Raw genomic sequence first — 21939 nt, forward strand, 5'->3', positions numbered from 1 at the left:
ACGGACTTGGTTTGTGGCGGGGAGTGAAATTTGGGGACACCGACGGAACCGGAAGTTTCTCGTATTGTGAGCTGAACCGGACCCGAGCCTCCGAATAATGGAATAATCTCCTTCAAAACTATAAAAACGTGTGCTTTTTACATCTATTACGTTTTGGTTTTGTATGTAAATTCAACTTGTACTCGTATAACTGTTGATATTTTAGATCGTTTTTAACTTTTAACTTTTTAACTTGTTTAGCTTTAGCATTCTGCTAGCGTCAAGCTCACTCAACGTTCAATGTTTAGTCAATCGTTCGTGATAAAATGTGTTCTTTTATTGTTATAGGATGCTGCACTGAGAACCACACGTCGGAAAACTGGGCATCTGCCCTGTTTATGTTTCTGAGGACTGCAGTCATTTGCTGCCATTAGGATCATGAATCAAAATAATGTGTTTGGAGGTTCGCAAGGGGGCGCCTTCCAAGCCCCTAACAACACAAACAAGCCGCCCGGCCTCTTCCACGCCTTTGGACAGCAGAGCACTGGGCAGAGTCAGCCTCAGCAAATGGCTTTTTTCCAGTCGTCCACATTTGGTCCGACCCCAAATTTAAACCAGGCGCCCAGTTCCATGTTCGGACAGACACCGGCTTTTGGACAACCATCTGTATTCGGGCAGTCCTGTGGGCAGCCGTCCCCAATGAGCCAGGCTCCATCTTTCGGACAGCCATCTGTTGGACAGAGTAGCTCAGGGTTTAGCACCAGTTCCACTCCAGCTTTCGGACAGACAAGTGGTTCCGGCCAAGCTTGGTTCGGGCAAACGCCCGAGTTTGGCCAGTCGTCCACATTCGGTCAGACTCCAGGGTTTTCCCAACCACCCACCAGCTTTGGCTTGACGTCGGCTACGGTCCCCACCAATACGCCTGTCTCGACCCAAGCAGCAAGCTTTGGACAGTCAGCCTTCGGTCAGCCATCCACCACTGTGAATGCCAGCACATTCAGTACAGTCCAGGGTGTAGCCCAGCAGGCTAAAGGCTTCGGATCTACTGACTTCAGTTTCAAGCCTGCCAATGAAGTTTTGTTCAAGCCTATTGACAACGCTAGCCCAGAAACGACCAATCCCCTTGCCAACACAGGGCCAGCTCAGACCTTTGGAGCCATGCTTTCCCAGACCACTGCCAGCACCATGGAGAGCAGTAGCACAGCCACCACCACTGGCGCCACTGGTTTCCCTCTGCTGACTGGAGCAAAGAGTGGCACCCTAGGGTTTTGCTTCTCCCAACCCACCGCAGCTCCCTCCATCCAGGCCCATAAAGACCCAATGACCACCGACACCAGTGGCGATTCAACCGGCGCCTTAAAGTTCACCTTCTCTCAGCCAGCCTCCCCCTCCAGCACAGCCACTGCAGTCACCACCACCACGGCCCAGCCAACCACCCCTTCCTCCTTCAGCTTCTCCGCCAAAGTCATCCAGCCCCAAGCGGCAACATTGTTTGGCGGTGCCGTCTTTGGCCAGACTTTGGCGTTCGGCGAACCCAAAGCCAAACCCGAGCCCGCCGCGGAGGTGAAGGGAGCCAAGCAGGGCGGCGCGCTGGAGACCAATGTCTTCTCGCGGCTGGGGAAAGGCACCAAGCGAAAGGAGGACCCGGAACCACGGTCCGTCTCGGGCTCCGAGAAGCTGCTGACGGAGGACCAGAGCTCCGCAACCGCGGGGGATTCCGCTTCGCGACACCCGCCCAAGAGGGCCCTGCTGAGGTCGCGCGGCCCAACCGCGGGGCTCTTCGGCCGGGCGATGAGCGGACTGATGAAGAACCCGTTGGGCGGCGCCAGAAGAGAGGAGGGTCCGGCGTCCGAGAGGGGGGAGGGGGAGAGTGGGGAAGGCCCAGGGCAGGTTGTCCTGCAGGGGGCCGCCCCACCCCGGTCTCAAGCCCCCATCCGGGAAGTGCTGGAGAAGGCTGGGGACTCCGGTGAGCTCTTAGGGTTCTCTTTAATCATGGGTCACATGGGTTGTGTTCAGATGGATGTACGGATTATTGTTATTGTGCCAGTCTTGTTCTTCTTGTCTCAGTGTTTCTTGGGCTTTGGGTTAACCTGATTGACTTTAGAGATGAGGACAGTCAGTTATTAGTATGGAATAGATACAAATGTAAAAACGCAATATGCTAAATAAACCAATTAAGTATAGTAACATTCTCCTTTTTAAAAACACATATCTGTGTATATTTGTATAAATCTTTATTTTATGTACTGTATTGACTGCCACTGTGAGGTGGTACCTTCTCAGTAAACCGTATTTCAACCCCGCTTCAGTTTCAGCCAAGACTCCAGAGCCGGAGGCGGGGGCGCAGCCTGAACAGGTCACGCCCGCTCGTCGCACGCGCCGCAGCGAGAGCTCGGAGAGCGGCTTGGGGATTTCCCCGACGGACTGCACCGCCTTCCAGTGTAAGAACGTCCCCCCCGCGCTCAACAAGAAGGAGGTGATGGAGAAGCACTTCGGCCGCTTCGGGAAGGTCCGCAGGGTGTTCTGTCGGCCCAACAAGAACCTGGCCATCATTCACTTCCAGGACCATGTAAGTCTGGGTGGTGTGGAGATACTGTCGCTGTTTGTTCAGATTTGCTTTAGAGTAATTTTTTTAAATTTATTTTTATTTAAGATAATAAATCAGACAATGATTTAGGAAGAAAACACAATGAACTACAAAAGTTGGAATGATAATAATGATACAACTTGCACATCGCAGCATGTCCATTATGGAGCCGTAATGCCAAACGGTTGCTATAGAGTGGAGATATTTGGCAGAACAGCATTACAATGGCAACATGCAATTCTCAGGGATCAGGACCTATCTCCTCTTGTCTACTTTCACTTTTTTGGGCCACATTTTGCAACTAAACATGGTGTTTACAATCAAGGTATATTGCCTTCAATCAGATCACATGTTCTTCAGCGCAATCTAGTGGCCATATATGTATTTCGAGTGTTTGGCTTGGTGTCATTTGATTATATTTGCCCTGAACTTTAAATAGAGGTGTCAAGTGTCAAATTGACAAATTGTAAGATATCTACCTTTATTTGTGTCTCATAGTAAGACAGCGCTACCAACTGATAAAGACCAACTGATAATTACTTCAGGTGGAAATGTTATCTTCCACGTATGCTGTGTTCCATGGCTTTATTCACTTTAACCAAGTATTGTCCACATTGAATATTTCACTTGCGCAACAATCTTTCTCTTGGCACCAAGATGACATTATCGCTCTTGCAGTTGTGGAGATATACTATATTTACTATACTCTTTTCTGAAAAAAAAATTCCCCTGATATCGAAAATGGTATAGAATATCGATATTTTTCCAGGTATAGTATCGAAGTTAGAAAATCCAGTATCGTGACTGACAACACTACTAGAAACGGGATTGTGATAATTCAGTTAGACCTACAAGAAATGTGAAAGTTCAAAAAGACATGTCTTTGCCACTACCTTGGGCATTTAGTTATGTACATTTGCATAAAATCATGCAGGTCTACATATAACTGGGTGATAGCTTTAATGGGTTGCAACAGTAGACTGAAATCACTTCATGGCACAATGTGACCGTTCAATAAATAAGTAAACAAAGAGAAGTTTGTTATTTTTTAAACACGTGTGGAAGCTAACATTCAGCTTCAGTCTGAGCAAGGATGAGTTTTCTGAGCCCCCCAAAACCAGGCCTGTCTGGCCGAAAGAGGCATGTTGACGATTCTGATTTAAATTTGGGCAAGTGAACATCACATTCGGGCAAATTGAACATGACCTGTACTTGCCCGGTAGGCAAGTGCTTTTGAAACCTAAGTGTCAACCCCTGAGTATTAGTACCTTAATTTGATTTATTTAGTATATTTGACGGTCTTACGATAAGAACTTTTTTCTCTTTCAGACTTCTGCAGCAAAGGCAAAGAAGAAGGGCAAAACGCTGCAAAGGCATGAACTCCAGATTTTCTGGTCAAGGAAGAGGCAAAGTAAGAACTGTCCCCCACCAGCCCCACGCATAGTTCTTATCCATTAAAGTTTGAACCATGAATATTGTCTCCTTAGAAATGTGTTTTTTTTGTATTATCCATAGCTATTGAATATATTTGCTAATGAGTCTCCTCCCGGATGTGCTTAAAATGACTCCAGTGATCCGATATATAGGAATGTTTCCACACTTCATTGTTACTTTACTATATCATTATTACTAATACTCTAGTTTAGACAAGGGCTCTGGGATTTGTAGTCTGTAAACAAAATGTTTCTCAACATTCTTTCGGATATTAACTCTTAAAATGTCGCCGTCGCCCTGCATTTCCAGGTCCCGGGGAGCCCGACAGAGAGGAGCAGGCGGAGAGGAAGAACCTCCCTGATGAGTCCCATTCAGGCTCCTCCCCCCAACACCGGCCCCAGACCAGGGCTTCCTCGCTGAGCAGCTCGGCCAGCATGATTCGCAGGTAGATAACACACAAACACACACAAAATAGTTTTACATACAATATTTGTTAACACAACCTGTGAAACCAAAAAAAAATACTAGGCAAGTCAGATTTATTTTCCTTGCACAAAGGCCATTCAGAGTTTTTCAGGCAGGGATCACATTTTGAAGACAATCAGTAATTTAATATTTAATTATAAAGGTAAAATAATAGCTCTGATAGTATAGGCATGCATTTGAACAAAGTGTGGCAAATAGAAGTTTGGGATCTGATTTAAGACGTGTATTCTGTAGAGGTAGATGATTGTTTCTCGAACTTAACCTTTTGTAAGGATGCACTTGTTATATGGACATGCCTCAAAGAATCAAGCCAACCATTACCATATTTATATTTAGGACCAAATCAGCTGAATTCTTACATATAAATAGATTGAAGCACTTTCTCAAACATAATTTTAGAATAGAATCACACATTGCAGATAAGAATGGAAAAAATGAACAACTTTTGTCTCATTGGGCTGCAGTCAGTCGGCACGAAGTTCTTGACATGCTAACATAATCTGTTAGTTGTAATTATATAAGTATGCCTCAAATATGTACAACAACAACTCCTGATGCTGCGGATATTTATATTTATTTTTAACTAGTCTGTTTTTGTTTTGTTTTTATTTGTGTTTGTCTGTTTGTAGGATTGAGGTGACTCTGTATGAGAGCTCTATTTTTTGTTCTGTTGTTTAATCCTTGAAAACTTATTAATGTATTAAATGTATTAAAACAATTAAAAAAATAATAATAGCAGAGTCCCCCAATGTTTTGAGGGGGTGGATGGCGGGTAAAAAAAAAAAAAAGCCAACCATTCCCTTAACGACCATATGTGTATTGGTTTAATGTAAAATACAAATTGACCAAAAGTTAAACCTCCAATGTTGCACTCCTTTTGTTGTGTTTCCTTGCAGTTCTCCAGTGAAAAAGCCTTCCATTGCCAAGTCCCTGCAGTTTGACAGCGATCCCCAACAGGAAGGCTCCTCCGACAGCCAATCGCAGAGTTCCGAACGCTCCGTGCCCTCCTCTCTTCTGCCCCTGATTGGCCAGACAGCGGAAACGGCAGATGAGAAGTACCGCCTCCTTGAGCAGCGGGACAAGATCATGCGGCAAGGTGAAGCCACGAACCACTCCACATTACTCCTTATTTCACCTTTTCGTTGGTCATACAACAACATCTCTGCTTTGTTTATGTTGACCTGTTCTCACTGTTGATGCTATTTATTAATAGAATGAATGCTATTTTAACAGATCTAAATATCAACAGCTAATTATATTCACCATGTTCCTAAAACCCATTCAGTGGCACACACATAGAACTGATTTACCATTTAGTTAAAGGGTAATTCCAGTGTAAATCCAAAGGATTTACACTGTCCAGTCCAAATGGATTTGGGATATGTTTTGTATGATAACGAGTTGAAACGTTCGTTTTGGAGCACAAAAAACGTATATAGACGCTTTCTTCAGTTGGCTGTTTATAGCCGATTCTATCAAAACACTATAAACTTAGAACGATGGGGGCACTGGTTAAGGTAAAAACTAAATCGCTATTTTAAACCACTTAAAAGGCTAAAAGTAGCGCGACACGTCTTTGGTAGTATAATAAGGGTCTTAACATATAAAACGAGGCATTGAGAACTTTGTAAGTGTACAGATTGTTTATTAAAAAGGAAATTTTATACACACAATACCATCAGTAGATCACCCGTCGACGCCATTTTGTTTTTAAGACTCGATAGGTAGATTGACGAACACAGAGATTGTGACATCCGTCAGCAACACGCAAGCTCTGTGTTCGCCAATCTACTTATCGATAGATGGCGTCGGCGGTTGATCTACGATGGTATTGTGTGTATAAAATGTCATTTTTAATAAACAATCTGTACACTTACAAAGTTCTCAATGCCTCGTTTTAAATGTTAAGACCGTTATTGTACTATCAAAGAAGTATCGGGTTACTTTTAGCCTTTTAAGTGGTTTAAAATAGCGATTTAGTTTTTACCATAACCAGTGCCCCCATCGTTCCAAGGTTATAGCATTTTGATAGAATCGGCTAAAAACAGCCAACTGAAGAAAGCGTCTATATGCGTTTTTTGTGCTCCAAAACGAACGTTTCAACTCGTTATCATACAAAACATATCCCAAATCCATTTTACACCGGAATTACCCTTTAACTTCAGTCAGAAGAAGTCATCCATGTTTGAGGTTTGGATCGACAAAATGTACGCACCATGTTAAGGCACAAATGAACGGAGAAAGCGAGAAGTGAAGGAGTTATTATGGGTCCTCAATGTGTGGCTATTTCTCAAGAAACTGCAGCGAAAGCCAGAGTTGGCTCAGGCCCTACCTATTCTACCAGCCCTCAGGAAATGAGCCGGGGCTGTGGCATGTGTGGTGGAAAGGAGGATGAGGTCACCCAGTACAGCATCACTCTCCCCAGGAGCCCCACGGGCCCCACGGGCCCCACGGCACCTGACCAGTGGGCCCCTCCAACCCAATATCTGCTCCTTGCTTGGTGTTGTCGCCGAGACGTTGCCATGCGCTAGTGTACTGATGATTAAACAGACCTGATGGGTCACGCTTTGGTATTATGAACACACTCATACGCACATTCATATGCGCAAACACACACACGTCAATATATATTATAGAAATGTGGACAACGGTCTTTTACACACCAACAGAACCCTTCCTCTATCTCTTCCCAAAACCACACACATATATATATATATATATATATATATATATATATATATATATATATATATATATATATATTCACACACACACACAGGCCACTCCCATGGATAAATTGGGGAGGGGAGCTCCCACTAGAGGCTCTAAGCCCTTAGTCATGGCTGGAAAATCCTCATCAGAGGGGGTGGGAGGCTTCCCCTGCCCACGAGAAGGACAAAGACACATGTCACCGAAAGAACACAGGGAAGCGCACATGTTGTTGTTGTGCCTTTTCTCCTGAAAGCTCTTTGTAATGCAATTTTGCATTTATAATTAGCTATGTGCAAGTTCTAATGATTGACACACACATACACACACACATACACAAACTCACACACACACACACACACACACACACACACACACACAAAGGCAAACACACACAAAGACACAAACTCCCAGACCCACGCACACTCACACACACAAATCGCCTGTGAACCAGCCTTGACGTAAACAAACTGCAAACGGACATAACAACATTGGTCTTCATGCGTAAATCACACATTCTAAAGTCTCTTGATCTTACAAGCTTCACCATATATATCAAAGTTAGCACCTACATGCTAAATATAGCCTGTGCAGTATAGATTCTGCATTAGTCCAGGCAGTGTGTTTAGCAGTCACGGTGCTAAACATAACAAATCAGTATTTGTGGTTTACCATAACAAATGCCCCCATCGTTCAAAGTTTATAGCGTTTTGTTAGAATCGGCTAAAAACAGCCAACTGAAGAAAGCGTCTTTATACAGTTTTTGTGCTCCAAAACGAACGTTTCAACTCATTATCATACAAAACATATCCAAAATCCATTTTACACCGGAATTACCCTTTAATAAACAGACGCTTCTATCAAGTGACTTGCAATGTAGCATAGAGTGATGTTCGATGTATGTCATCAAGGAGTCAGAAGGGTAAGGGGCGTTTTCTCAAAGTCACCTACAAGTTCGGCTGCAGACATTGGGGTATCGCCTGGGAACACCCTGACCCTATCCACGATGCTATCATCTGCCCCTCTTATAATACAACTCCCACCATGGGTGGGATTTAATCTTAAACTAACATATTCCCTACAGGGCGTCCCAAGCGTACAGACCTGGTCCTGTCCAAGGTGTTTGTGGGGACGTGTCCTGACATGTGTCCTGAGAAGGAGCGCTACATGAGAGAGACCCGCAACCAGCTGAGCTGCTTCGAGCTGGTCCCCGAGACGGAGATGGTAAGGGGGCGCTGGGTCTCACGGCCGTTGATGATCACTGTTTGGTGGGTCAATGCACTTAGGCCCAATCCCCTTTCTTTGCTCTACCAAAATCTCCACCTTAACCCTACCCCTTAACCCTACCCCTAAGAAATAGGCAGACAACCCTTCAAGACCCAGTTTCAGTACGTCATTAGTAGTCGTTGACGTTTTTTTTTCACTATATTAATATTGCCCATTACAAAAAGGCAACAACCATCACATTTTATCGTTAACTCGGTCGATTTTTAAACCATCAGTGGATGGTTAATCTTTCTATCTTCCTGGGGGTTGGGGGCCTTAGGGCTACCAATGCAGAAGAGGTGCTTGAGGTAGAGGGAACAGCTCTGTGATGGCAGCGGCCTCAATGATCTCCTGAAAGAAAACATAACAAATAACAAATAAGAAGGAATTATCTGGCAGAACTGGGTTATATGGCCACATGTTATGTACAATATATAACAACTGATAGATATTTCTAAATAAATGAAAAAACACACTGGTTTATAAAAAATGATAATATCCCATTGATCCACCATTCTCCAGGCTAATAAGCATTTTTAAAACAAACTAATGCATTACTTGGCAGGGGATCAAAGCTTATCTTCAACCTGGAGTCCCTAGAACATGGTACATATGGATATCATTGTCCCATTTTGTTGAACAAAATCGGACGTGGGCCCGGCAGCTCCCCGGCCATGGACCGGGGCCGGGCTGCCCAGTCCACGGCCGGACTGCGGAGCCCGTGGCCGGGCTGCGGAGCCCACGACCAGGCTGCCCGCGGCCGGGCTGCGGAGCCCGCGGCCGAGCTGCCCGGGTCGGGCTGCCTGCGGAGCCCCCGGCGTGAGTCCGGGAGCTCTGCTCTGGGAGTTTTGGTGGTTGAGCTTGTTATAAAGAAAATGCGTACATAATTTTAAAATGGCATAATGATAATGCGATGGTCATCATCATTTATTTAATGATTATAAACATAGAAAACACTTGCATTACATTTTCGATCCTGTCACATCTTTTCGCCCGCCATCTTAGCTAGGATTTTTCTTGATTTTCCATTTTCTCGCAAGGTATTGTGGGAGCAAGTCACAACTGTAACATTGCAAGGGTGCCCATCGAAAATATAAACTTCGAGGGGATGTTAGCCCTCCCCCTTACCCCTTACCCTACCTTAAAATGGCTTTCGGGACATGACTCGCTGCGCGTGAACGCGCAACAGCGAGGCGTAGGGCTGAGAATTTGCTTGGAGCAAAGGTATTGAGACCAAGCCTTAAGCTTGTTTTTATATTGCTTTCATTTGACTTGATTTCATACTTTACTGTCTTTTGGCCAGCCTGAAAACATTTATATGATGTGTCACTGTTTTGTTTGCCCGCACATTGAGTGCGTCTAAAAAGGTAATTAGTGTATGACTAAAATCAAGGTAACAATGTCCTCAAATGGTGTACTCCAAAAGGCGCTCACACACCTTGCACGAGTCGAGCAGCACGCTTGGAGAATGAGGTGTGGGATTTGGATATGCTGAAGCCCCGTCCTCTTCTCGCCGTTTTATACCCAATCAGGTGGACCACCGAGCGGCCATTAAGGAGTACAGCAGGTCGTCTGCGGACCAGGAGGAGCCCCTCCCCCACGAGCTGCGGCCCCTCCCTGTGCTCAGCATGACCATGGACTACCTGGTCACGCAGGTCATGGACCAGGGCCCTGACGGCTACCGGGACTGGTACGACTTCGTCTGGAACCGGACCAGGGGCATCCGCAAGGTACGCACAAACCGACACCAGCCATAACTTCCGATGACAAGTCCATCTGACCCATACATTTATACATTCATTCATACAAGCCTCTCCCCACTGGGTGCCTATGCGGTTTATAGGTGATTCTAAGTGCTAGCTTTTGTGCTTCCTGGATCTGGGCCTTTGGAGACCATTTAAGACTTTGCAATGAAGGCTATGCAAATAAACGTTACCTTAACAACAGCAATTCTCAGGCAGAGATTTGTTTTGTATTGATAAGTTATTGCTTTTCAGTCAATACATGAACCAATTTAAAAGGAACATTGATCTGTCACAGTAATCCAATCGAAGCATTTATCCTCCAGCAATAACGCAAACTGAGAAACTCTAGGAACAGTATCAAACAATCACCTGCATGCACGTTGCCAAGGAAGCAAGATGACCATAGAGCATTGTTATCAATAATGAATAATCCCCCCCCCCCTCTCCTACAGGACATCATCCAGCAGCACCTCTGCTGCCCCGAGACGGTGGCGCTGATCGAGAAGTGCACCCGCTTCCACGTGCACTGCGCCCACCAACTGTGCGAGGAGAGCATGATGACGTTCGAACCCAAGATCAACAACGAGAACCTGACCAAGTGCCTGCAGAGCCTGAAGGAGATGTACCAGGACCTGTCGGAGCGCCAGGTCTACTGCCCGCGGGAGGCCGAGTTCCGGCTGTACAACGTGCTCCTCAACCTCAACGAGGGGGACACCCTGCGGTGAGGCCCTGGAATGAACCGATGAGTCAGTTCATCTAGTGATAGAGCGCCTTTAAAACATGAGGACGTCGAGAGCGCTCCACCTAGGCACCGGCAGGCATCCCATTTAAAGACACTCAAAGAGAATGTAAATCAAAAGTAGAAAGTGGCCTATTTAGATAGTTATAATGTTACATTTGATGATGCAAAAGTATGTTTTGGAAAGGAAAGCACCAGTCAGCTAGCCAGGTACGGTGCTACAGGCTGATGATAGGTGTGAGATCCCAATCTAGCACTGTTGCTGATCATAGACAAGGTTTGTGACAACTGCTTGGATTGATCAGTTAGTTTGAGATGCAAAATGTTATCAAATATGAGTTGATTCCCGTCAATGAAATCCCCTGACAGTATTCTTCATGTTGGGGCCACAAGCCTCCGGATTTTTGCTTTCCTTTTGTGCTCATGTATGTCTGCTCGTCATCGTATATGCAACTATATGTACAACTAAGTTCTCATATTCATCTCATATATATTACATGTGGTGTGCAGGGAGGTTCAGCAGTTCCGAAACGAGGTCCGTAACTCCCCGGAGGTGAAGTTTGCTGTGCAGGCGTTCACTGCGCTCAACAGCAACAACTTTGTGCGTTTCTTCAAGCTGGTGAACTGTGCTTCGTATCTGGCCAGCTGCCTCCTCCACCGATACTTCAACCAGGTGGGATAACAGCTTGTTTACGTTCTTTGACTGTAGAATGCCGCAATTGAAAGACTCCCCTATCTTTTGCAGCTGTCCATAGTTAATTGAGTTGGTTACAATGTTTAACAGCACAGTGCAATGTCTAAGGATATACAATTCTCAGCAGAAAAGTACTGAGTTTGATCCCCGATGTCCGCAGCCTAACCTATAGATATCCTTCTGCGAGTTGCCCAGTTCCCCATCTGCTTCTTATTGACATGAATCTGTGTTATAATATTCACTTTGGGCAGAGTGTGTGTGCTACATGGAAAACCTAAAGGAGTGTAGACTTCATTCTTACCATTTACCATGGAATTTCTGGACCGATATTGATATTTCGGTTTAGTCTTTGCATTGAAATGGTACAAAAACCTTCATTATTGGCAATCCATGACAATTCATATATTGGGAAATCCCAAATAAAATGAATGCACAACCAGGTCTGGTGAATAAACATCTGTTTCATTACTGTGTGCTGGTCTGTCTGTGTTTCTCTCCATCTGTCTCGCTGTCCCTCTGTCTGTCTGTGCGTGTCCAGGTGAGATCCAAGGCTCTGCTGACCCTGAACATCGCCCACACGGTGGGCTCCCAGCGGTCCACAGCGTTCCCCGTGGAGGACCTGGCCCGGATGCTGATGTTCCCAGATGTTGACACGGCGTCCAACTTCGTCCAGCAGTATGGCCTGGTGGTCAGTGACGGGTGAGTGGACGCGCTCCTCTCCACTGCATATTCGTATGGTTTTATATGTACACACAGACAGACAGACACTGAGTGTAAACAAAGACAGACATTTTTGCCAAAGAACCACATTGCTTTCAGGCAACACCAAATGCTGTGTACTGCTCAGAGTTGACCTTTGACCTCTCTGTAGTGTGGTGGAGCTGAGCCGCACATCCTACCAGGACCCTGAGTCGTTGTCTCTGAAGAAGTCAGCGTTCATCCTGGGGAAGAGGTGTGTGCTGATCGGAGAGGTGGTGAACGGAGGGGGGCTCCCAAGCCCCCCCCAGCACATCCCCGTCTGCAGCTTTGACGGCAACAATAGGTACCGAGGAGAGGGAGCCACGCCCCCAGAGCCTTCCTCCAGCCAATATCGAGCCCCCATCGCCACCGCAACCACTGTTGCCATGGCAGCGGGTCCAGAGACCAGCATCTTCTCCTGTAAGTCACTTTTGATGAGAGAGATGCACATAATTGTATATCTTTCCATTAAGTTAAACCGTGTAATTTCTGTTAAGTAAAGGTGTGTTCATATAGCCTTGAGCATATATATAATTTGACTCTTCAGAAAATGTTGATTATAAATGTAATTATATTTAATTTGACTGTTTAAGACTCACATATATCATGAAAAATACAAAAGGATTCATGTGTCATGTGACAGCTCCCTATCTGACTCCGCCCTCTCAGCCAAGTTCGCTCAGGACCCCAGGGCTCTGCAGGAGGTCGAGGCCCCGCCCCCGCCGCGGCCGTCTAGGCTGTTTGGAGACCAGCAGCCGGCCCAGCCTGGCTCCCTGGCTGTTGCATGTGCTGGCCCCTCGTTAGGGGAGGCCAGCCTGGCCGGCTTCCCCCCCAGCGGTCTGGCCATGCCGGTGAACCCCGCCCAGCAGCTCTTCCAGCCTCTGTTCCCGCCCCAGCCCGTCAAAGCCCCGTCACCCCTACCTCTGCCAGTGCAGCCCCCTGCGCCCAAACCACCAGCATATAGCGATGAGGTACGATGTTCAAACGTGTAGAGCTGCTGGGTTTACGGTCACATGAAGCACTTATTGATGTTGTGAATCCTGAGATAAAAAAGGAAAAAGTGCTGTTGTTTACGGTTGTGACTCGTCTGTCCTTCAGGACATCGTGTCTGTGGTGGAGAGCATCCTGGAGGAGGAGGTGTACTCGGCGGTCAGAGAGGTGTCCAGTGCAGGAGCACACTACGCCAGAGTGGCTCTGTTGTAAGTTCAGAGATACCCTCAAGCACACACTCTGTTCAGCACCTTTTAGTGCCTGAAAAATTGATATAGTCAGTGCTGACATGGATATAAGAAATAGTCATTACAGATGTATTGTAATGGAACAGTAAATGCATGAGAATTGATAAGCCTAAGCTTTAAGTGATTAGAAGTGGGTATATTGTGTGTACTGGACTGTATATTACGCTGTTTACTTGAATCTGATTGGTCCACAGGGAGAGCAATGTGCAGGTAGAGGTGGTCCTGAGCGAGGTGATTGGCCAGGTGTTACAGGAAGTGTCTTCTGACGAGATCCAATTGGAAGCCTCACGTGTTGCCGAGGAAAAACGCCGGATAGAGGAGGCTCGGTAAGACACAGCTCATCACCACATGATTCATTCATGCTTTGATTTAGCTCAAGATGTAATGAATCAGATAAACTTCTTAACAGAACTTATTTGGTACATTTGGTGCAGGCTGGAAGGTATTATTTGTTGTAGACAAACCTATTATTTACTGTCCCAACCATTCACTCTGCACACCTTCAAATTAAACATTACAGACCACATTCAATGTTATTCTGCAATCATAACTGCAGTGTACCATTTATGATTCTCTCTCTTGTCTCTGTCTCTCTGCAGGAAAAAGCAGGAGTGCGAGGCCTTCCTGGTCCAGTTCAGCTTCTCTCTCGCTGCTGAGGTCCTGAGGGACGTCCTGGCCGAGACCATCCAGCAGACCGCAAGGGAACAGATCCAGTAAGACGGGCTGAGATACCACCCTTAATGACCTCATACCGTTGACGTTGACCTCGACCTCAGACCCTACATTCATTCAGATCTACGATGACGCAAGTTCACACAAGTTCTGGCCAAAGCAGAACACTACACTGTTTGCAGTTCGCAATCTGTGATTAGTGTCCAGAATGGCTTTTGCTGGGTTCTAAGGGTTCCCCATGAAGGGGGCAGAATAGTTTAGCGGCTGGGGCGTCTTCGGGGCGGAGGGTTGCCTGCTCAAGCCTCTACGTCTTCAGCCTACCTGTAGTCATCCCTGAGCAAGGGGCCCTAACCCCTACCTGCTCCTTCATGACATGCATCTCAAATAAATCTCTCTCCCTTTGGATACTAGCCTGCTAAATAGGAGTTCATCTGCTGACACACAGCAGTGAACAACTGCCTGCAGTAGATGTGAATCTGCTTCTGACTCCATGTGTCCTGTTCCAGGGAGGCTGAGATAGACCAGAGGGAGCTGGAAGCACTGTGCACAGAGCAGGTCTGCACCGGCCTGTTGGAGGAGACCCTGGACACAGAGCTCACCCTATTGGCTGAGGAGGTCCTGGAGGCGGAGCTGCAGCACATCCGCAAGTACATCAAAAGGTACTGAAACCGAGGGGACGTGGAAGGCACAGGACGAGATTTCTGACGTATCTTTTCAGGCAGATAAAGGATGAGGGATTCACAGCAGTTTTTGTGAGGTGTTTAGTTAATTGAAGGATATTCACGTTCTTCTTCCTTCCCCCCCCCCTCCTTAGGTGGCGTGACGTAGTGGCCGTGCGGCGGCGCCTCAAGAGGCAGATGCGGGGCTTCCCGGCGGCCCCCTGTGGCGTGGACCCCCGCTGCAAGCTGTGGGCCCTGGCCCCCAGCGCTCCCCAGCAGCCCTCTCTGTCCCAGCTGGCCCGCGGGCTAGTTAGCCTGGGCAACGCTGGGGACATGACCCTCTCCAGCACCAGGTACCCCAGCCTGCCTGCACGCCTGTCTCTACACTGTTAAATATTTCACACTTAAGTCATATTGAGGAGAACGAGTCCTCATGGTTGTATACCATCCTTATTACAGCCCGCACAAGATGTATTATATTGACAGTACAATCTCAGAGTACTGGAAGCCTTTGTGTTTATTTCTTTATGCATTCTTGATAACTTCCAAGTATAGTATGCAGTAGTAACTATGCAGAATCCCTAATGCCCTAGCCCTCACAAGATGCATTAAATGCACTTTTTATTTCTATTTACTCTCAGACTAGTTTCAGTTGGAATAGATGTCCTTTTAACAAGACTAGTTAGCGTACTGTGTCACTTTGTCTGTTTGGGTATTTGAATTCATCAAGCCGTTGCACCTCTGCTATCGTCAACCATATATGACGATGTCCCCGTTTCACAGGCAGCTGAGAATGAGACGGCAAACCCTCCACCAGATGAGAGTTCACTACTACTACCAGCAGCTCCTGGAGTAAGCACTCCGCTCTCTGTCTTTCCCTCTTTCCACACACCACTGGCACTCAGCACGACGAAACTCTCGCTGTACTCATCGTGTTTGTGTGCGTGTGTGTTGCAGTGAGGCGGTGTGGGCTCCGCTGGACTTGCCGGGGTTGGTGACGGACAACATCCCAAACCCCCCTGATAGAATATTCTGGAAGGCCACCCTGCTGTTGCCCAGTGACCACGAGAGTGTCGCTAGCCTGGCTGACCGGTGAGTAGCTCGATACCAACATGAGATCCAATTCCATCAGTTAAATGGACTTCATCCATTGTGGTATGAAACAAATAGCACAGAAAAGTTGGACCATTGACCTCATGGGTCAAACATTTATGGGATGGTCTTTGCATGCCGCAATTTTTTCAATACACTTGCATGTTCTATTATATAAGAAACAGGCAAGCTGCACGGTTCCCCTCTAAATCGCTTTGGGTTGGGTTGAAGTTTAGTGTCTGATAAATGGCTCAACAATGTGGCCCTCCTCTCCAGGGTGCTTTCTGATTGGCTGGAGGTGAAGCTGGGAGGCGGAGAGGGGTTGGAGGTCAAAGAGAAGCAGGTGGATGGGACGCTGCAGACGCTGTGTGTCACCAACGCGCTGCAGGAGGTTGGAGAGCGAGCACACAAGGTCCACCTCAGCATCAAGGTAGGTTCCCTTCTGAACTGAATGCAGTATTCCACCATCGGTTCTCCCGCCCAGCTAGCATTTAGAACCAAGATGGATACTAGGAGAATAAGGAGCATACAACGTGAGCAATGTGAAATGCAAAATAATTTGTTTTTAACATGAAAACAAATAAAATGCTTGTAAACTATGACTGCATAAATATCCTTGCACGGGTATGCATAACACTGCTGATAAATGTGACGGATTTAGTTTAATCACTTTTATTTTTCGCCTTTAATTTTTCTCTTTTGTGGAGCCGCGTCATTTTTTTTTTCCCAGTGTAATTTATTGTCCCCCATTTATTGTCCCCCAAGGTGTCCCGCGGCCCTCTGAGCGATGAGGGATTCTCCCGGATGGAGGAGAGCAGTGAGCTCCAGGGCACGGGGGCTCTGCTGCTGTTGCTCCCCGCCTTGCCCAGCCCCGTAGAGGGGCAGGACGACCAGGACGTCCCCCTGCTCTCGGCCTTGCTCCAGCTCAAACAGCTCCAGCAGGCCAACGCGTGGCACAGCCCACTACCACTGGTCATACTGGTACCGGGATCCCAGCATCACAGTACCAGTGAAACGCACAATCTAGAAGAAGGTATAAGATGACCTGTAGTGGGACATTTTGAAATAGGGCTTATAAGATATTCTGACCTTTAAACTTTGATTACAGTCCTGGTACATTGCTGTAAATTTGTTGTCTTCATCTTTTTATCGTTATTCTTTTTTTGTGGTTAAATAAATATCCTTAGTCCTTCTTATTTGATGAAATAATTATTATTTCAATTTATAAAGCATTCATGAAAACATTCATGAAATCTCAAATTACAGGGCTAAAACTGAACATGCAAGTAAAGCTAAATCAGTATAATGCTAACTAGAACTAACTAAATGCCCTCCTATATTAGAAGGTCTTTAGGTCTTTGGGTCTATAAATGACTGTAAATGGCTCCTGACCTTGTTGTGGGTTGTCTCTTCCTCAGCTCTGATGCTGCAGACCCTGGTCGAGGAGGGCCTGATCTCTGAACACATGTTCTACCACATCCCGGAGAGCACCAGCGACATGCAGGCCTCCCACCAGGTAGCCCTCACACACCTGCATGCGGCACAGCACAATCAATGGTTTACCTCGAATAGTTGAAAGATCTTTTACCTTGCAAAGCATTATGGTCTTTGCCGTTTTTTTAACCATTTTTAGGTAAACATATAAATAGTTATTCATAATTAAATAAAAAAAAACTGTCCTTGCTCTATCTATTAATTAGTCAACGTAAATTATCCATTTTCTTGAATGTTAGACAATAAATTACTTAAATGAATGAGACATGCAAGACCCATGTCACCTCTCGGAGGGGGGGGGGGGGGGGGCACTTCCCTACAGTTTCCCGCCTGAACCCTAACCCCCTGTGACCCCCCGTCTGCCCAGCTGACCCAGGCCATGCGCTGGCTCCTGGCCCGCGCCCCCCTGCCCCGCCCCCTCTCCTGCCAGACGTTGGTCCAGTTTGTGGAGGCGGGCCTCAGCCAGCACTTCAGTGGCCGCCTGCAGGCCCAGCGCCGGGAGCGGGCCTCAGCCGGCCTGCCCTCCCTGGACCCGGCGCCGGTGGTCTGCCTGTACAACGCCGTGCTGGCCCACCTGGCAGACGCAGTGTCCTCCCCGGAGCTGCTGGGCCTCTCCTGGCCCCCGGGGGAGTTCTCCCTGCCGGACTCCCGCCACCTGGTGCCCCACCTGGGCTGGAACTCGGCCCAGCACCTGGCCTGGCTGCGCAGCGCGGTGCTGGGCCTGAGCATCCCCGACTGGGACATGCCGTCCTCTACCGGTGAGCACTGAAGCAGAGGCTCCACCAAATAGCATCTAGTCCAATGAAATTACATTACGCGTTCAATTTCTACTACTGTCCTGCTCTGTTACACCCACTAGGGCTGCTCGATTATGGAAAAAATCATAATCACGCTTATTTTGGTCAATATTGAAATCACGATTATTCAAACGATTATTTTTGAGTATGAAAACATGTTGCACTTATTCATCATGCCTCTCCCAAAGAAAACTATGCAACTGAGAACTTTGTAATTTCGCCTTAAGAAAATACACAAAATGGTCAAAAAGAAAATGTTCCAATCTAAAATGATGTACAGATATGTATCCAGCTGTTCTATAAAACAAAACGAAATAATCGAAAAACCTGATTATGTTAATTTTGTGATCGTTTGACGCTAAAATCGAAATCGCGTTCAAAATTTGATTAATCACCCACACCTCCCACCTTGGATTATTAACGTACGTCTTGATCTTATTCCTTATTCCACAGCCGGCTGGTCCCAGCTGCAGTCCTCCGTCCTCCGCTACGCCTCCCAGATCCCCGGGACCCCCCACGGCCGGCCCCTCCTCGGGTCCCGGCTGGAAAACCTCCTAGAGAGGGTCCGCCAGCAGCACTACCACCCGGGCCCCGCCGCCCACCGCCACCGCCGCTCGTCGCCCCGTCGCGTGTCCTGGGGGGGGCGGGACGACCGCCACGGGCCCGGCTACAGCCAGGTGCCCTGGGACGACCTGCTGGTGCTGTGCATCGACCACAGGCTGAAGGACTGGCCCAGCCCCGACCTGCCCCTCTGCCAGGGTACGATCCCCCTGGTCTGAGCCCTAATGTCCGACCCCTATCCGCTGAATGTGTTGACCTAAGAAGAAAGCACTCCATTGAGATCATGGGGCTCTATTCACTGATGTAGTGCCGCACGTTCTCATGTTATCTTCTGGGTGTGTTTTTTGTTTTGCGTGTGATCAGATGCGGTGACGGAGGACGGGGAGGTGCTGGTGTACTTCCTCACAGAGTCCCTGAAGCACTTCGATCCCCCTGAGGAGTGGAGCCAGGCGGTCCGACTCACACACCGGCAGAAACGGCTGCATACAGAAGGGTGAGAGGAGCACGTGTTCAACCCCATTATCCACGCTTATTTCTCTAGGTCGGCGTTTGGATTATTTCAACCTTTCTGGGGACACACTTTACAAAAGGCACCACATCTACTTTCTGTCTTTTCGTTTTTTTTATAGTTAAATAATCTGCTTGGTGGCTCTCCTATGATATTCTGAAAGCATTGGCCTGACGTACATTGTCGGCTACATTTTGGTCGCCGATTAGCCAAGCGTATTTTAATATTTCAGTTTGGTTTTCACCTCTCCCTTCCACCAGAGGCTGCGATGCCAGCGAGGGGGCCCCTGGCTCTCTGTCCCTGAGACAAAGGCTGTTTGACTGCCTGGCAGCGCCCCAGCCAGCCCTCTCCTCCACCGCCAGCCTGGACATCACCCACACCTCCTCAGCCCAGGAGCTGCTGCCTGGACTGGTGCTCCGCGGCCTGGAGGAGGAGAAGGCCCACAGCCAGAGGTATGGACCCTACATCTACCCTACCATTTAGGCCTCTGTATGACTACTATCTTGAGTCAAGACCAACTTTTCACTGTAAATCTAAATATGTCTTTGTTTCTCTGCATCTGTCTGTCTGTCTCTCTCCTTTCTGTCTGTCTGTCTGTCTGTCTGTCTGTCTGTCTGTCTGTCTGTCTGCAGGAGCATTGAGCAGCTGAAGCGCTGGTTGACCTCCGACCCCCCGGAGAGCCTGTCCATGCCTCTGTTCATACCCTCCTCCACGCTGCTCTCCGCATCCCCGCCCGCCGTGCCCTCGAGCAAGGCCAGATCATCGAGAGCCCCACTCACAAAAGTATGATGGTCCTACATTTATCTTAATGTGATTTGAATAATAACTCACGTTAATGGGGTTGAGATAGTCAGGTGAAGTGGTTCCAAAACCAAGTCATCATCAAGGCATTTTGCGTACCAACTCGTATGCAAACGGTAAAAAGTAGGTAAATACACTTCTTAAATAAATACACATGGTAACGTGGGGAACATTGGAAGGAAAAAGCAAACAGGCTGCCAGGTTTTCATTCAGAAACACAATTAACATAAAACCTAAAAATTAATTAATAGTTAAATGTGTCTATTCCATAATAAAATCCCCATACCACCTACAGTAATGGTACGCATACTACAGGTTGAAAAACACTTTAGTCTAGTGTTAGGATGTTTGACTCCTCGCCGAGAGGTCCTGGGTTCAAACCCCAATGTCCACAGTCTACCTGTAGCAAGAGCAACAATGCCCTTAACCCCTAACTGCTCCTGTAGGACATGTATGGAAACAAATGTTGGATTCACTGTAAGTTGCTTTTGATAAAAGAAAAGTCACTAAAAAGCCTACAAATAAATAAAGTTATTTGTACAGTTTATCATTGTGATTGTCATAGTGACCAGCATCTGTTGTATATCATTTTAGAAAGCAAAGTCCTCGGAGGACTGTACGTTTGACGACGGACCGGGCCAGACCGGTTCCTTCCCGGTAACCATGGCGCAGAGGCTCCGGGACATCCAGCGCCAGATCCTAGGGAGCCAGGAGGAGGAGCTGGCCTGCAGGCTGAGGCTTGACGGCATGCTGGGCATCGTGGACGACTGATCACATGACCCAAACTGCTTCATGTCATGTGACCCAGCAGCTAGTGTTCTGCCACCACCAACTGCCCTCAGTGGAGTGGAAGGGAAGCCTGTCAAGAATGTAGAAGGGCTCTTGGAAATGTCAGTTGTCGTTTTTCTTTCCTCTTAAGATGCCAGGTGTGTTTTAATTTGTTTTAAAATAGCTTAATAGTCTTATGGAAGGAAGACATATCCACCAATGGCCTGTGTTTTCCTTCCCATTTTTCATTTCTGTACAATTAGTAAAACCTTTTGAATGTTTTTGTTTGTGTATATATGTATTTTTGTCTTTCTGCTTTCTGCATGGCGTTGTCTATAAAATGAGAATATGCTTTTCTGAGAGATGTTTTATCAACGTATGGATATGATTTTGTGTTTTTCATGTTTTTCTGGACTTGGATGTATCAAATTAGAAGGAAATAAGAACTTAAGTGTGCTATTTTTTAAGCATGTACTTATCAGTCATATTAAATACCGTATTTTTTATGCAAGTGTATTTGATGTTTTATTTAATTGAGTTCTGCTCATCTTGGAGAGAGTTGATATCGCTAGTGCACTTCTTCACAGTGATGAAACTCCATGGTCCGAGGTTATTTTCTGGATAGCCTTTCGAAGCCGTTTATTGGAGGGTTATCAGAAAGACCCACCCCTTTCCCCGCCCAGCGGGTTAGTGATTGGCTAGCTAAGCCCCTGCTCATATCTTTCCACTGACTACCAAATCGGAAGGCACTGCAATGCGAAGAGGGAAACGTAGTCCTAAATAATATCCATGTGTGACCTTGGGTACACCGCAGCCCTTCTGCTTCTTGTATAAAACTCACGGAGACAGGTTGGGTGGAGCACTGGACTGGTTTATTTGCTACAACATGGGACAACACACAACCAGTGTTCGCATATATATATTCAGCCGTAGTCCGTTCGAACACAACGTAAGCTTGGTTGCTTCTGAACT

The 21939-nt window shown here is 46.9% G+C and overlaps 1 protein-coding gene across 4 annotated transcripts; it reads left to right on the top strand.

The window, feature by feature from the left end:
• The first annotated feature begins 71 nt into the window (after nt 1–71).
• mcm3ap (minichromosome maintenance complex component 3 associated protein) lies at nt 72–21446 on the top strand. Of its 4 annotated transcripts, none has more exons than XM_079731972.1 (29): nt 72–128; nt 328–1945; nt 2289–2548; nt 3896–3977; nt 4310–4445; nt 5383–5582; nt 8280–8419; nt 9994–10191; nt 10659–10927; nt 11456–11618; nt 12178–12338; nt 12511–12797; nt 13047–13348; nt 13476–13576; nt 13810–13941; nt 14215–14328; nt 14794–14946; nt 15102–15299; nt 15730–15798; nt 15904–16038; nt 16315–16468; nt 16804–17071; nt 17457–17554; nt 17900–18290; nt 18783–19088; nt 19254–19383; nt 19659–19850; nt 20031–20181; nt 20794–21446. In XM_079731972.1, the coding sequence occupies exons 2-29, from the start codon at nt 418–420 to the stop codon at nt 20968–20970; spliced, it is 6495 nt and encodes a 2164-aa protein (XP_079588098.1). In that variant the 5' UTR covers nt 72–128; nt 328–417; the 3' UTR covers nt 20971–21446. The 4 variants fall into 4 exon arrangements, with proteins under 4 accessions (XP_079588098.1, XP_079588097.1, XP_079588096.1 ...); XM_079731971.1 differs by having other exon boundaries at nt 78–161; XM_079731973.1 differs by having other exon boundaries at nt 95–165.
• Nucleotides 21447–21939: the final 493 nt, after the last annotated feature.

This window comes from Pollachius pollachius, assembly GCF_949987615.1.
Source record: "Pollachius pollachius genome assembly, chromosome: 3".
Classification (NCBI taxonomy): Eukaryota; Metazoa; Chordata; class Actinopteri; order Gadiformes; family Gadidae; genus Pollachius; species Pollachius pollachius.